The following is a 12,807-nucleotide window of genomic DNA, read 5'->3' on the forward strand; positions in this document are numbered from 1 at the left end:
TGGCAAGTTAAAGAAAAATGCATCCAAACTAATCGGGAGAAGCTTCATCATGCAACAAGACATTGACCCAAAAATGTTGTAACACTTGCCACAATATGGCATTTGGCTGTACTATGCTACAAGTGTGTTGAAATATTTGACCAAAAGCAACATGCACCAACATCAACAGCAACATTATCATCTTTTCACTGTTCACATAACAAACGTGTGGAATTTGGAATGCTGATAACCCTACCCAAAAAGACTGAGTCCTGTGTGTGAAAATGTTTAGTGAGTAGTTTTTTTTTTTTAAGGGTGTGTATAAATTTTTATAATCACTAAATTGTCACTGTTCACTTTGCCCATATGAAAACTTAACCTACTTTGTACATGATTTCTTTTGCTGTTGAAGTGAGCTTCATCTTTCAACCACTTGGCCTGACTTGACAGAAGGCACAGTTTTGGACAATGATGTCTACAGGTAAGTAAGTCCTTCAACCTTACCATAACTGTCTTCTGACATTGTATAAATATTTTTTCATGAGGACTGATTCATATTGTACCATACACTATAATGCAGGTGTTATATTTTTACACAATACAAAAATGCCATATTGTGATATTGGTGATAATAGTGCACATTATGGGCCCAGACTGGAGAGAGAGCAGTTTGTCAGCTTGTAATGTTAACAATAAAAATGTAATTAGGGATAATAACACTGAGTTAAGAGGGCTGTAGAGAGTGGACCGCAACTGTGCTTTTGTGCGTTTTGACACCGCATTGGCTTCGTACTGTAACTGCAGTGATGCTAATTTGGAAACCTTTGTGTTGTTAAAATGACAGACTATGAAATATAATGTAAATTTAAAACCAAAAAATAGTTTAATACTTTTACATGGCTTGTACATTGTTTACATTGTGATGTGTTCCATGTGACTTAGTTTTACGTAGAAGGTATAGACAACCTTTATTAGTCCCACAATGGTGAAATTTGCACTCAGCATTTTAAAAAAAGTGAGTCCACCTCTCAAATTTTTATACGTTGTGATATCTTTTCATGGGACAGCACTAAAGAAATGAAACTTTGCTACAATGTAATCAGTGTATAGCTTGTTTAGCTATACATTTTATGTCCCCTCAAAATAACTCAACACAGCCATTAATGTCTGAACCGCTAGCATCAAAGGTGAGTACATCCCGAAGTGAAAATGGGCCCTAAGTGTCAATATTTTGTGTGGTCATCATTATTTACAGTACTGCCCTACCCGTCTTGGGCATGGACCCCCACAGAGCTTCACAGGTTGCCACTGGCATCCTCTTCCACTGCTCTGTGACATCACAGAGCTGGTGGATGTTAGAGACCTTCTGCTCCTGCACCTTTTATTTAAGGATGCACCACAGATGCTCAGTAGGGTTTTAATCTGGAGGCATGCTTGGCCAGTCCATCACAAGTACCCTCAGGTTCTTTAGCAAGGCAGTGGCCATCCTTGAGGTGCATTTGGGGTTGCTTTAATTTTTGAATACTGTCCTGTGACCCAGTTTCCGAAGTGAGGGAATGATGCTGTGCTTCATTATGTCACACTACATGTTGCCTTTCTTTGTCTCCTCGATGTAGCTCCCTAGTGATGGGAATACTCATGCAGACCCAAACCGTGACACTTCCACCAGCATGCTTGACTATTTTATGTTTGTCAACTGTCTCTTTATTTTGGTCTCATCAGACCACAGGACAAGTTTCCATTAAACCATGTCTTTGGTCTGCTTGTCTTCAGCAAACTGTTTGCAGGCTTTCTTGTGCATCATTTTTCAAGAAGGCTGTCCTGCAGTTCTAGCGCAACAGCCATTCACAACAATTTGATGCAGTGTGCGGCGGATGGTCTGATAACTGTTTGAATAGTGTTTTGTGTCATTATCTTGCTGCATGCATCTTGTAAGTTGGCAGACAAAATGTTTCTGAGTTAAGTTGCTGGCATCATGTTACATCAATGAAGAATAATGAGTCCGTCCCAGAAGCTGCGCAAGCCAAATCCATGACATTACCTCCACTGAATTTAACAGATGAGCTTGTATGTTTAGGCACATTGACGGATCCTGTCTTAATGGAATATTTAGCCTTTCCATCACATTGGGAAAGGTTAGTCTTTGTCACATCAGTCCATGAAACATTTTTCCCTCATTCACAGATGTCTTTGTAGTTATCAATTTCCAGTCTGGCCATCCTATTTTTCTTGCTAATGAGTGGTTGGTATCCATGGTGTAGCCTTTGAACTTTTTTCATGAAGTTTGTTTGCAAACATTACATTGTGATACTGCTTTCCGGAGGGTATTGCTGACATCACTGTCAATTGCTTTTGGGCCCTTCTCTCAGCTCTGTTTTTTTCCATCAACTGCTGCTGTTTTCCTTGATCTACCTGTTCAATATCTTCAACTTGGTACACCAGTGGTTTGTTTCTTCTTCAGGACATTCTCAGTAGTTGTATTGGCTCTGGCCAGTATTTGTGCAAAGGCGGATTGATTCTTCCTTTTCGATTCACATTTGCTAGTTATTGTTTTATTTACCCATAGACAGCTCTCAGGTTTTCATGTTGGTTACACCTCTCACTGGAAGAAATGTAGTCTCTACAGGAAAAACACAAATTTGAAATTGTGACTGTACAATCAGGGCTATTTGTTTGAATACTCTATGTAATAGGACACAGCTGGGCAAGAAAACACACTTGGCATTCACCTGTACGGATAATTTTGCTACGTACATTATGTGCACAGAGACTCCCTGGGGTTCCAGAGCAAGATGTAAAACACTACTTAGTACATGGGACATGGCAGCCTCCCTGCAGTGTCCCCAAAGACAGTTGACTCTTAGACCATGAGAGACAAAAGTCTCTGGTTTGACGAGACAAAGATTGACCTATTTGATGTGACTACGAGACATATTTGGAGGAAACCATGCACAGCTCCTCATCTGGCCAATACCATCACTACAGTGAAGCATGGTGGTGGTAGCATCATGCTGTGGTGATGTTTTTCAGCGTCAGGAGCTGAGAGACTAGTTAGATTTGAGGGGCAGATGAATGCAGCAAAATAAAGAGACATCCTAGACGAAAATCTGTTCTGGAGTCCTCTAGACCTCAGACCGGGGCAATGGTTCCTATTTAAACAAGACAACTACCCTAATCCAAGATATCATAAGAGTAGCTTCAGGACAACTCAATGAATGTCCTTGAGTGGTCCAGTCAGAGGACTGGTTTGAATTCAATTGAACATCTCAAAATGGCTTTATACCGACGCTCCCCATACAAACTAAGAGCGCTTGAGAGAATTGGGCGTAGCTGACTAAAGATAGGTGTGCCAAGCATTGTTGTATTAAACTGAAAAAGATTTGAGGCTGTAATTGCTGCAAAAGACTCATCAACAAAGTTGGGAAAACCTAGGTACATCTGATTTCTTTGTTTTAGATTTTGAATAACTTTCAAGAAAAATTATTGATAAAATTGCTTGTATGCATGTTTTTCTGATTTGACAGTGACCTTGACCCTCTCCATGCGACTCATTGGTCACTCAGAGTCAAGACCGTTGAACATCCTCAGTGTTTACTGGGTAAGACATTCACTTGTTGTCCAGTTTACTGTCTGTAACATATTTAATAGATATGTAATGTAATTTTATAACAATAATAATAATAATGCATTACATTTATATAGCAATTTTCATGATACTCCCAAGGCTACGTTCACACTGCAGGGCATGATGCCCAATTCGGATTTTTTGTTAAACCCAATCTTTTTATGTAGTCGTCCACATTACAAAAACAAATAGGGCTTCTGCTGAGGACGGAACGGGTCTGTGATGTCACGCGCATGCTCACAAAACAGGACGTCACATTGCGGGTCCAAACAGCCACGACACGTCTTGTTGACAGAAGTAAATGCATCCCCTAACATAGGTCTCGTTATGAGACATTTGTGGTAATTTCAAAGATTTTATGCAACTGTAGTCCAAATTTTCTTATCAGTTCTAAAGTATCTCCTTTTTGCCACTGACTGTTTTCTGTGAGTCGGTGGGGAGAATATTTCGAAGACCTCAAGTCCACCACCACACCTTCCCAGGAGGAACGAGAGTTTGGGGTTTCTGAGCCGGGCTGTCCTATCTCTGGGGTTGAGGTCACCGTGGTGGTTAAAAAGCTATTGCGTGGGAAGGCCCCGGGGGTGGATGAAATTCGTCTGGAGTTCCTAAAGGCTCTGGATGTTGTGGAGCTGTCCTGGTTGACACGCCTCTGCAACATCGCGTGGAAATCGGGACAGTGCCTCCAGATTGGCAGACTGCGGTGGTGGTCCCCCTTTTTAAGGTGGTGGAGGATGTGTTCCAACTCCAGGGAGATCAGACTCCTCTGCCTCCCTGGTAAGGTCTATTCAGGGGTGCTGGAGGGATTGTCCGTTGGGAAGTCGAATCTCAGATTCAGGAGGAGCAGTGTGGTTTTCGTCCTGGCCGTGGAACAGTGGACCAGCTCTACACCCACGTCAGGGTCCTCGGGGGTGCATGGGAGTTCGTCCAACCAGTCTACATGTGTTTTGTGGACTTGGAGAAGGTGTTCGACAGAGTCCCTCGAGGAGTCCTGTGGGGGTGCTTTGGGAGTACCCTGATATGGGCTGTTTGGTCTCTGAAAGACCTGTGTCAGAGTTTGGTCCGCATTGAGTGGGGCAAAAAAGTATTTATTCAGCCGCCAATTGTGCAAGTTCTATCACTTAAAAAGATGAGAGAGGCCTCTAATTTTCATCATAGGTATACCTCACCTATGAGAGACATAATGGGAAAAAAAAAAAATCCAGAAAATTAGTCTGATTTTTAAAGAATTTATAAGCAAATTATGGTGGAAAATAAGTATTTGGTCACCTACAAACAAGGAAGATTTCTGGCTCTCACAGACCTGTAACTTCTTTAAGAGGCTCCTCTGTCCTCCACTCCTTACCTGTATTAATGGCACCTGTTTGAACTCATCAGTATAAAAGACACCTGTCCACAACTTCAGTCACACTCCAAACTCCACTATGGCCAAGGCCAAAGAGCTGTCAAAGGACACCAGAAACAAAATTGTAGACATGCACCAGGCTGGGAAGACTGAATCTGCAATAGTTAAGCAGCTTGCTGTGAAATAAACTGTGGGAGCAATTATTAGAAAATGAAAGACATAAAAGACCACTGATAATCTCCCTTGACCTGGGACTCCACACAAGATCTCACCCCGTGAAGTCAAAATGATTACAATAACTGTGAGCAAAAATCCCAGAACCACACGGGGGGACCTAGTGAATGACCTGCAGAGAGCTGGAACCAAAGTAACAAAGGCTACCATCAGTAACACACTACGCCGCCAGGGACTCAAACCCTGCAGTGCCAGACGTATCCCCATGCCTAAGCCAGTGCGTGTCCAGCCCCTTTTGAAGTTTGCTAGAGAGCATTTGGATGATCCAGAACAGGATTGGGAGAATGTCATATGGTCAGATGAAACCAAAATAGAATGTTTTGGTAAAAACTGAATGCTGAAAGAATGCTGCGTTTAGGCTGTTTTTCTGCAAAGGGACCAGGACGACTGATCCGTCCGTGTAAAGGAAAGAATGAATGGGGACATGTATCGTGACATTTTGAGTGAAAACAGCCGAGTGTGAAGCAGTTGGGATGAAAATCAGCACCTCCAAATCTGAGACCGTAGTCCTCAGTCCGAAAAGGGTGGAATGCCCTCTCCAGGTCAGGGATGAGATCCAGTCCCAAGTGGAGGAGTTCAAGTATCTTGGGGTCTTGTTCACGAGTGATGGAAGAATGGAACGGGAGATCGACAGGCGGATCGGTGCAGAGTCTGCAGTGATCCGGATTTTGTATCAGTCCGTTGTGGTGAAGAAGGAGCTAAGCCGAAAGGCGAAGCTCTCTATTTACTGGTCGATCTACGGTCCTACCCTCACCTATGGTCACGAGCTGTGACGGAAAGAACAAGATCCCTGATACAAGCGGCCAACATGAGTTTCGTCCGCAGGGTGTCCAGGCTCTCTCTTAGAGTGAGTAGCTCGGTCATCCGGGAGGGGCTCAGAATAGAGCCGCTGCTCCTCCGCATTGAGAGGAGCCAGATGTGGTGGCTCGGCCATCTGATTAGGATTCCTCCTGGACCCGTCCCTGGTGAGGCATGTCCCACCGGGAGGAGACCCCGGGGACGACCCAATACACGCTGGAGAGACAATGTCTCCCGGCTGGCCTGGGAACGCCTCAGGATCCCCCCGGAAGAGCTGGATGAACTGGCTGGGGAGAGGAGAGACTGCTAAAGCTACTGTCCCCGCGATCCTACCTCGGATAAGCGGAAGAAAGTGGATAGATGGAGGGTTTTATGTTTTGGAGCACTTTAAATATGAATTGTACATTATGAACTATTGACAAAAATAAAAAATCACAACAAGGTAAATGCACAGAGCAACCTTTAGAAGGGTTAAATTCTTGTTAAAAGATATTCGTAAATGTTAACCAATGCAATGTCGACAAAACGTTGCATGTTTGCAAATGAGTGGGCAGTAATCAGGCTATCTTAGCGAAATACTGTATTATGGTACAATTAAGAGGTATCATATTGCTACTAATAGTCATATACAGTGGCAGGGTTCCGACACAAATATGAACAGTATGGAAAATGGAAACTTTTTTAATGGAAAAATATGTTTCAAAGACTGTTATGTTACAACAGCTGTTTTCTAAAACCCAAAAATTATGAATATCTAAAAAAACGTAGCTCGAGCCCTGTTTTTTTTTTTCCAGGTTTATGGAAGCACAGCTATGTTTGAGTGAGAGCACACAGTATTATAAAATGGTCTTGGTGAATACTCAATTCTGATTGGCTCAGAAAATCCCATCTCCGTTCATCTCAAGTAGTTCCTGCCAAAAAATCATTACATTTTTCCAAATGAATGCTTAGTATCCTTAGCCTTCAGATTAAACGAGGAAACATTGCAACCTAACATAGATGTACTGACAAAAAAACATGAAGTACTCAATTAGCAAATTTAAAACAATAAAGAGTGATTTAATCATTAAATTTGTAATTACAACACCCTTAAGGACGGATGCTGCTGAGAAATTGAGGGGGAAATGAAAAGACAGAAGCGGCACAAAAAGTTAAAGATTTAAATCAACTCGCAGACGAGAAGGTTGAAATCAACGTGACGAAAACAACAAACTGGGCTATTTTAATACCGACACACTTCCTGGCATAAAAAACTGACAAATACAAACTGAACACTTTACCGTTGATGTTTTGAATGATACCATGTGACAATTTTATGCCGCTGTCCAGTCGACAAAGACCGACAGAGTGTACAGTGTTGCCAGCCTGAGCGCTTGCATCAACCTTCACATATAAATATACACTATATTGCCAGAGGTATTCCATCCAAATAATCAGAATCTGGTGTTTGAATCACTTCAATGGCCACAGGTGTTCAAATGAAGCACCTCGGCAGTCTTTATGACTGATTTTACAAACATTTGTGAAAGAATGGGTCGCTCTCAGCAGGTTAGTAAATTTCAGCGTGGAACTGTGATAGGATGCCACCTCGCTCCTCAATATTTCACATTCGACTGTCAGCTGTATTAGGAGAACGTGGAAGCGTTTGGGAACAGCAACTCAGCCATGAAGTGGTAGGCCACGTAAACTGACGGCGGGGGGTCAGCGGATGCTGAGGCGCATAGTGCAAATACGTCGCCAACTTTCTGCCAAATCAATCGCTACAGACCTCTAAACGTCACGTGGCCTTCAGATTAGATTACCTCAAGAACAGTGCATCCTAGCCATACATTACCAAGTGCAATCCAAAGCTTCGGATGCAGTGGTGTAAAGCATTTCGCCACTGAACTCTAGAGCGATGGAGACGCGTTCTCTGGTGTCTCTGGTGTCAGGCTTCTCCATTTGGCAATCTGATGGATTAGTCTGGGTTTGGTGGTTGCCAGGAGAACAGTACTTGTCTGACTGCATTGTCTCAAGTTTAAAGTTTGGTGGAGGGGGCATTATGGGTGGGGTTGTTTTTCAAGAGCTGGGCTTGACCCCTTAGTTCCAGTGAAAGGAACTCTGAATTATTCAGCATACCAAGAGATTTGGACAATTCCATGCTCCCAATTTTGTGGGTTCCCACAGAGACGTAGCGCCTTCCTCTTCCAACATGACTGTGCACCAGTGCATAAAGCAAGGTCCATAAAGACTTGGTTGACAGAGTCTGTGTAGATGATTCACTGGCCTGCACAGAGTCATGACTTTGACCTGATAGAAGAATGGTAAAAAAAATTCACATAAGCTTACTCCCCTTTGTGGACAGCCTTCCTGTCAGAGTTGAAGCTATTATAACTGCAAAAGGTGGACTGACATCATATTCATATATGAGTCAAGGCAAGCGAACGAATACATTTGCCAAAATAGTGTACAGTGGGCCAAAAAAGTATTTAGTCAGCCACCAACTGTCCAAGTTCTCCCACTTAAAAAGATGAAAGGGGCCTGTAATTTTCATCATAGGTCTACCTCACCGAAGAGAGACAAAATGAGAAAAACAAATCCAGAAAATCACATTTATTAAAAAAAATAAAATAAAAAAATAAATAAAAAAATTATTAGCAAATTATGGTGGAAAGTAAGTATTTGGTCAAAAACAAAAGTTCATCTCAATACTTTGTTATACATCCTTTGTTGGCAATGACAGAGGTCAAACGTTTGCTGTAAGTCTTCACAAGGTTCACACACACACCGTTGCTGGTATTTTTGGCCCATTCCTCCATGCAGATCTCCTCTAGAGCAGTGATGTTTTGCGGCTGTCGCAGGGCAACACAGACTTTCAACTCCCTCCAAAGATTTTCTATGGGGTTGAGATCTGGAGACTGGGTCGGCCAATCCAGGACCTTGAAATGCTTCTTACGAAGCCACTCCTTTGTTGTTGTCCCAGTGTTTGGGATCATTGTCATGCTGAAAGACCCAGCCACGTTTCATGTTCAATGCCTGATGGAAGGAGGTTTTCACTCAAATTATTTTTCTGTCTTTTTTTTTCTTCCTTTCTTTTTAACCTGTCCTGTTCCGCTGCATGGCCATGCAGAATGGTGGATATGTATGCCTTTTGTACTAGAACATTTTTACTGTGCAACAGAGGAGTTTGAAATACTCCCTCTGCTTATTGTTTTCATCTTCTTCCATGCCGCTTATCCTCACTTGGGTCGTGGGTATGCTGGAGCCTATCCCAGCCGACACTGGGCAAGAGGCAGGTTACACCCTGATCTGGTCACCAGCCAATCGCAGTGCACATATAAACAAACAACTATTCGCACTCACATACACGCCTACGGGCAATTTACAGTCTTCAATTAACCTACCATGCATGCCTGTGTGGAGTTTGCATGTTCTCCACATGCCTGCGTGGTTTTTCTCCAGGTACTCCGGTTTCCTCCCACATCCCAAAAACATGCGTGGTAAATTGATTGAAGACTGAGAGTGGTTGATAAGTTGATTGTGAATGTGAGTGCGAATGGTTGTTTGCTTACATGTGCCCTGCGATTGGCTGGCGACCAGTTCAGGGTGTACCTCGCCTCTTGCCCGAAGATAGCTGGGATAGGCTCCAGCACGCCCGCGACCCTAGTGAGGATAAGCGGTACAGAAAATTGATGGATGGGCATGCTTTTGGGATGAGGGAGGAATCCGGAGTACCCGGAGAAAACCCATGCAGGCACGGGGAGAACATGCAAACTCCACACAGGCGAGGCCGAATTTGAACGCGGCTCCTAAGAACTATGAGGCAGATGTGCTAACCAGTCTTCCACCGTTCTGCTGCTTATTTTTTATTTATTTAATTATTCTGTTGCTTATTGCAAATGCAGCCAGACAGAAGAGTTTTAGGGGACAGAAGGGACAACAGGAATAGGTGTCCGAACCACAGCATAACAGTATTTAGACAGTCTAGATATTTGTCCACCAGTAACGTTACAACAGTCAAATCATGTTCTTATTTGTGGATGGGGGGGGGACATCCGGTACGGACATGCAACAACTAACCAATCGAACAAGATGAGAGAGGACAGAAAAGAGGAGGACAGGACAGGATGTGGGAAATGAGCAAGGCAGTGTTGGTGATGAGTTGTGCGGTGGGATGCTTTTTCTAGTGTCTAAACGAGCTCATTTTAAGTTCCCATCGCGAGCAATGACTGGGGCAGGCCCCAGGAGTCAAGCCAAGAGCGGATTGGGGAGACTGGTTGGGGTGAGGCGAGACGGTCTGTCACCCCCACCCAGGCCAACCAGCTCCCCAAAGGGGTGAATGTATGTGGTACATTAAAAAGGCATGGCGGGCCAGACAGCACGCCAGAGTGCCGTGACACCTGGCTGAATGTCCTCCCCAGCCCGACACTGCCCTCCCCCTTACTGACGGGTGTGTGATCCATTAAAACTGGAAGACCACCAGGGCAGAGAAGGGGGCAACCAGACGGGAGACCAGCACAGATGTGCCAGTACCCGGCCCTGGTGTCCACCTTATCATGCCTTGAGTCAGCTCCCCAGGGGACCCTGAATGAGATGTGAATGTGCGGAATATGTACAGAGTGAGTAATAAAAATGTGCAGAGTGTTTGAAGTAAGAGGGTAGTCTACAGCTAATCTCCCCCCCCACCACTCCCACCAACCATCCCCCAGTAACCAGAACAGGGCACTGAAGGCGAGCCTATCCAAGGCAGGAGGTGCCGACACCCTACTGTAGAGTTTCATCAAACACACACGTTGACCCGGTGACAGAAGGAAGTTACCACCTCTAATTTTAAATTCTTGGAATAGGCTTTCACATGACATAAATGCATTATTTCTGAATAAGTGATGTGGACGGTTAATTCCACTTTGTTCCCATGTGCTGCAGTAAAGGGGTATTTTGTTTATCTCAAAATCGGGATTGTGCCAGATCAGGTAGGAATGATATGGTGCTGACTTCAGATTGTATGCTTTCTAGACTTTTCCACCAAGCTGTTAAAGTGGCTGCAATAATCGGATTTTGAAAACAATTGTGGCGTTAGAGATAAATGATAAATGGGAGGTCTGAAAGTTTCGTGCTATTGAAGTCTATCTGTTCTAGTTCCAGCCAAGATTGTTGTTCAACATTTGGATGTAACCATTTAATGAGGTTCTGTATTTGGCTAGCTAAGTAAGAGTGTTTGAAGTTGGGTGCGTCAAGTCCCCCTTCTTTTTTACCTTTCTGAATAGTAGATAGGGTAATTCTATTTTTCTTATTTTTAGGGTAAAAATTTAAAATGGCAGAGTCAAGCATTTAGAACCATTTTAACGTGGGTTTGAATGGGATCATTGAAAATTAATAGTGAATTTTAAGTAACTTTTTAATTTTTCCTGGAGCTATATGCCCAAAAAGTGAGATAGGAAGGCTTTTTCAACCTTTTAAATCATCACAATTTTTTTCCGGTAGAGGTACTGTACGTGATTGTGGTTATGATTGAACGTGGCTGGGCAGCACATTTCTCTCTAGAGTACCTTGATAGTCTTGAGATCTTATTGTACCCTGCACAGAGTCGAGACACCCTGGGCCAGTTGCAGCAAAGCAGCCTCAGAACATAACAGAGCCGCCTCTTTGTTTCACAGTACTGTTCTATTGATGGAATGCTTAATTTTTGTGTCTGTTAGCATAGAGCTGAAGTGCCTTGCCAAAAATGTTCCAGTTTTGTCTCGTCTGTCCGTAGGACATTCTCCCAGAAGCTTTGTGGCTTATCACCATGTAGTTTGGCAAATTCCAGTATAACTTTTTTATCATTTATTTTCCCTATGACTGTCCTCCTCGATTGTCTGCCATGCCACTTTGGTTCAAACAATGACCTTGGGGTTCACTTTTAATTTCCTTGGAGGTTGTTGTTGTCTCTTTTGTACCATTCGTATTATCCGTCTCCAATTTATCATCAACTTTCCTCCTGCGGCCACATCCAGGGAGGTTGGCTACAGTACTGCGGATCTTAAATTTCAGAATATGTGCAACTGTAGTCACAGGAACGTCAAGCTATTTAGAGATGGTCTTATAGCCTTTACCTTTAGCGTGCTTGTCTATGAGCTGAGACAACTCCCCTTCGCTTCCTCCAGTGCATGTTTTGTGAGGTACACTCCGTCACGAAACAGCACAGTGATTACTTGTCACACTTTAAATAGGCTGACTGACTGATTACAAGTTTGAAGACACCTGTGATGCTAATTAGAGGACACACCTTGTTTGAACATGTCATATGGTCAAATGAATTAAATTTTTTCTACTGGTACCATCATTTATGTTCAGGCCTGTTTCATGTGTTAGTTTTTTTTAAATAATTGTGGTGAACCACAAGTCAAAGGCATTGACTGATTTTATTGTTTAATTTTCATAAAATCTTTATTCTTACCTTTGTCACATTCAAGTTATTTGTTACCGTTGTGGATTTGTCTTTCATTTGCAGAGGGGAACCCACAATTTTATATGAAATACAATAATGTATTACCATGTGGTAGGAAACATTTATTATAAACTATTTCAAAAGACCATTCAACTTTATAAACTGCATATACTCATAAAATGCCAGAAAATGTAAATAATAATAAAAAATATAATGGTAAGATTCATTTGACACAAGATGGCATCTTGGAAAACTAAGCAATTATCGCATCTGACCACAATACAGGCAGCAGGGGGCGGGGCTGATGATGTGGCAGTATGCACTTGTCTTCCCATTTCCTGGGTTAGGAGTATTTTATCCCTTCATCTTGGCCCTCCAAACACCGGGCTAAGGGTAAGACGTAGAATTGGGATTGACCCA

At 43.0% G+C, this 12,807-nt stretch overlaps 1 protein-coding gene across 5 annotated transcripts in view; it reads left to right on the top strand.

The window, feature by feature from the left end:
- rab3gap1 (RAB3 GTPase activating protein subunit 1) overlaps window positions 1-12,807 on the top strand; it is a 176,299-nt gene that overhangs the window by 57,368 nt on the left and 106,124 nt on the right. For all 5 annotated transcript variants that reach the window (XM_061792738.1, XM_061792736.1, XM_061792737.1 and 2 more), the window contains 2 exons: window positions 392-460; window positions 3,504-3,577. In XM_061792738.1, coding sequence (XP_061648722.1) covers window positions 392-460; window positions 3,504-3,577 — 143 coding nt within the window. The remainder of the gene's footprint in view (window positions 1-391; window positions 461-3,503; window positions 3,578-12,807) is intronic.

The sequence above is a fragment of the Phyllopteryx taeniolatus genome, chromosome 12 (assembly GCF_024500385.1).
Source record: "Phyllopteryx taeniolatus isolate TA_2022b chromosome 12, UOR_Ptae_1.2, whole genome shotgun sequence".
Classification (NCBI taxonomy): domain Eukaryota; kingdom Metazoa; phylum Chordata; class Actinopteri; order Syngnathiformes; family Syngnathidae; genus Phyllopteryx; species Phyllopteryx taeniolatus.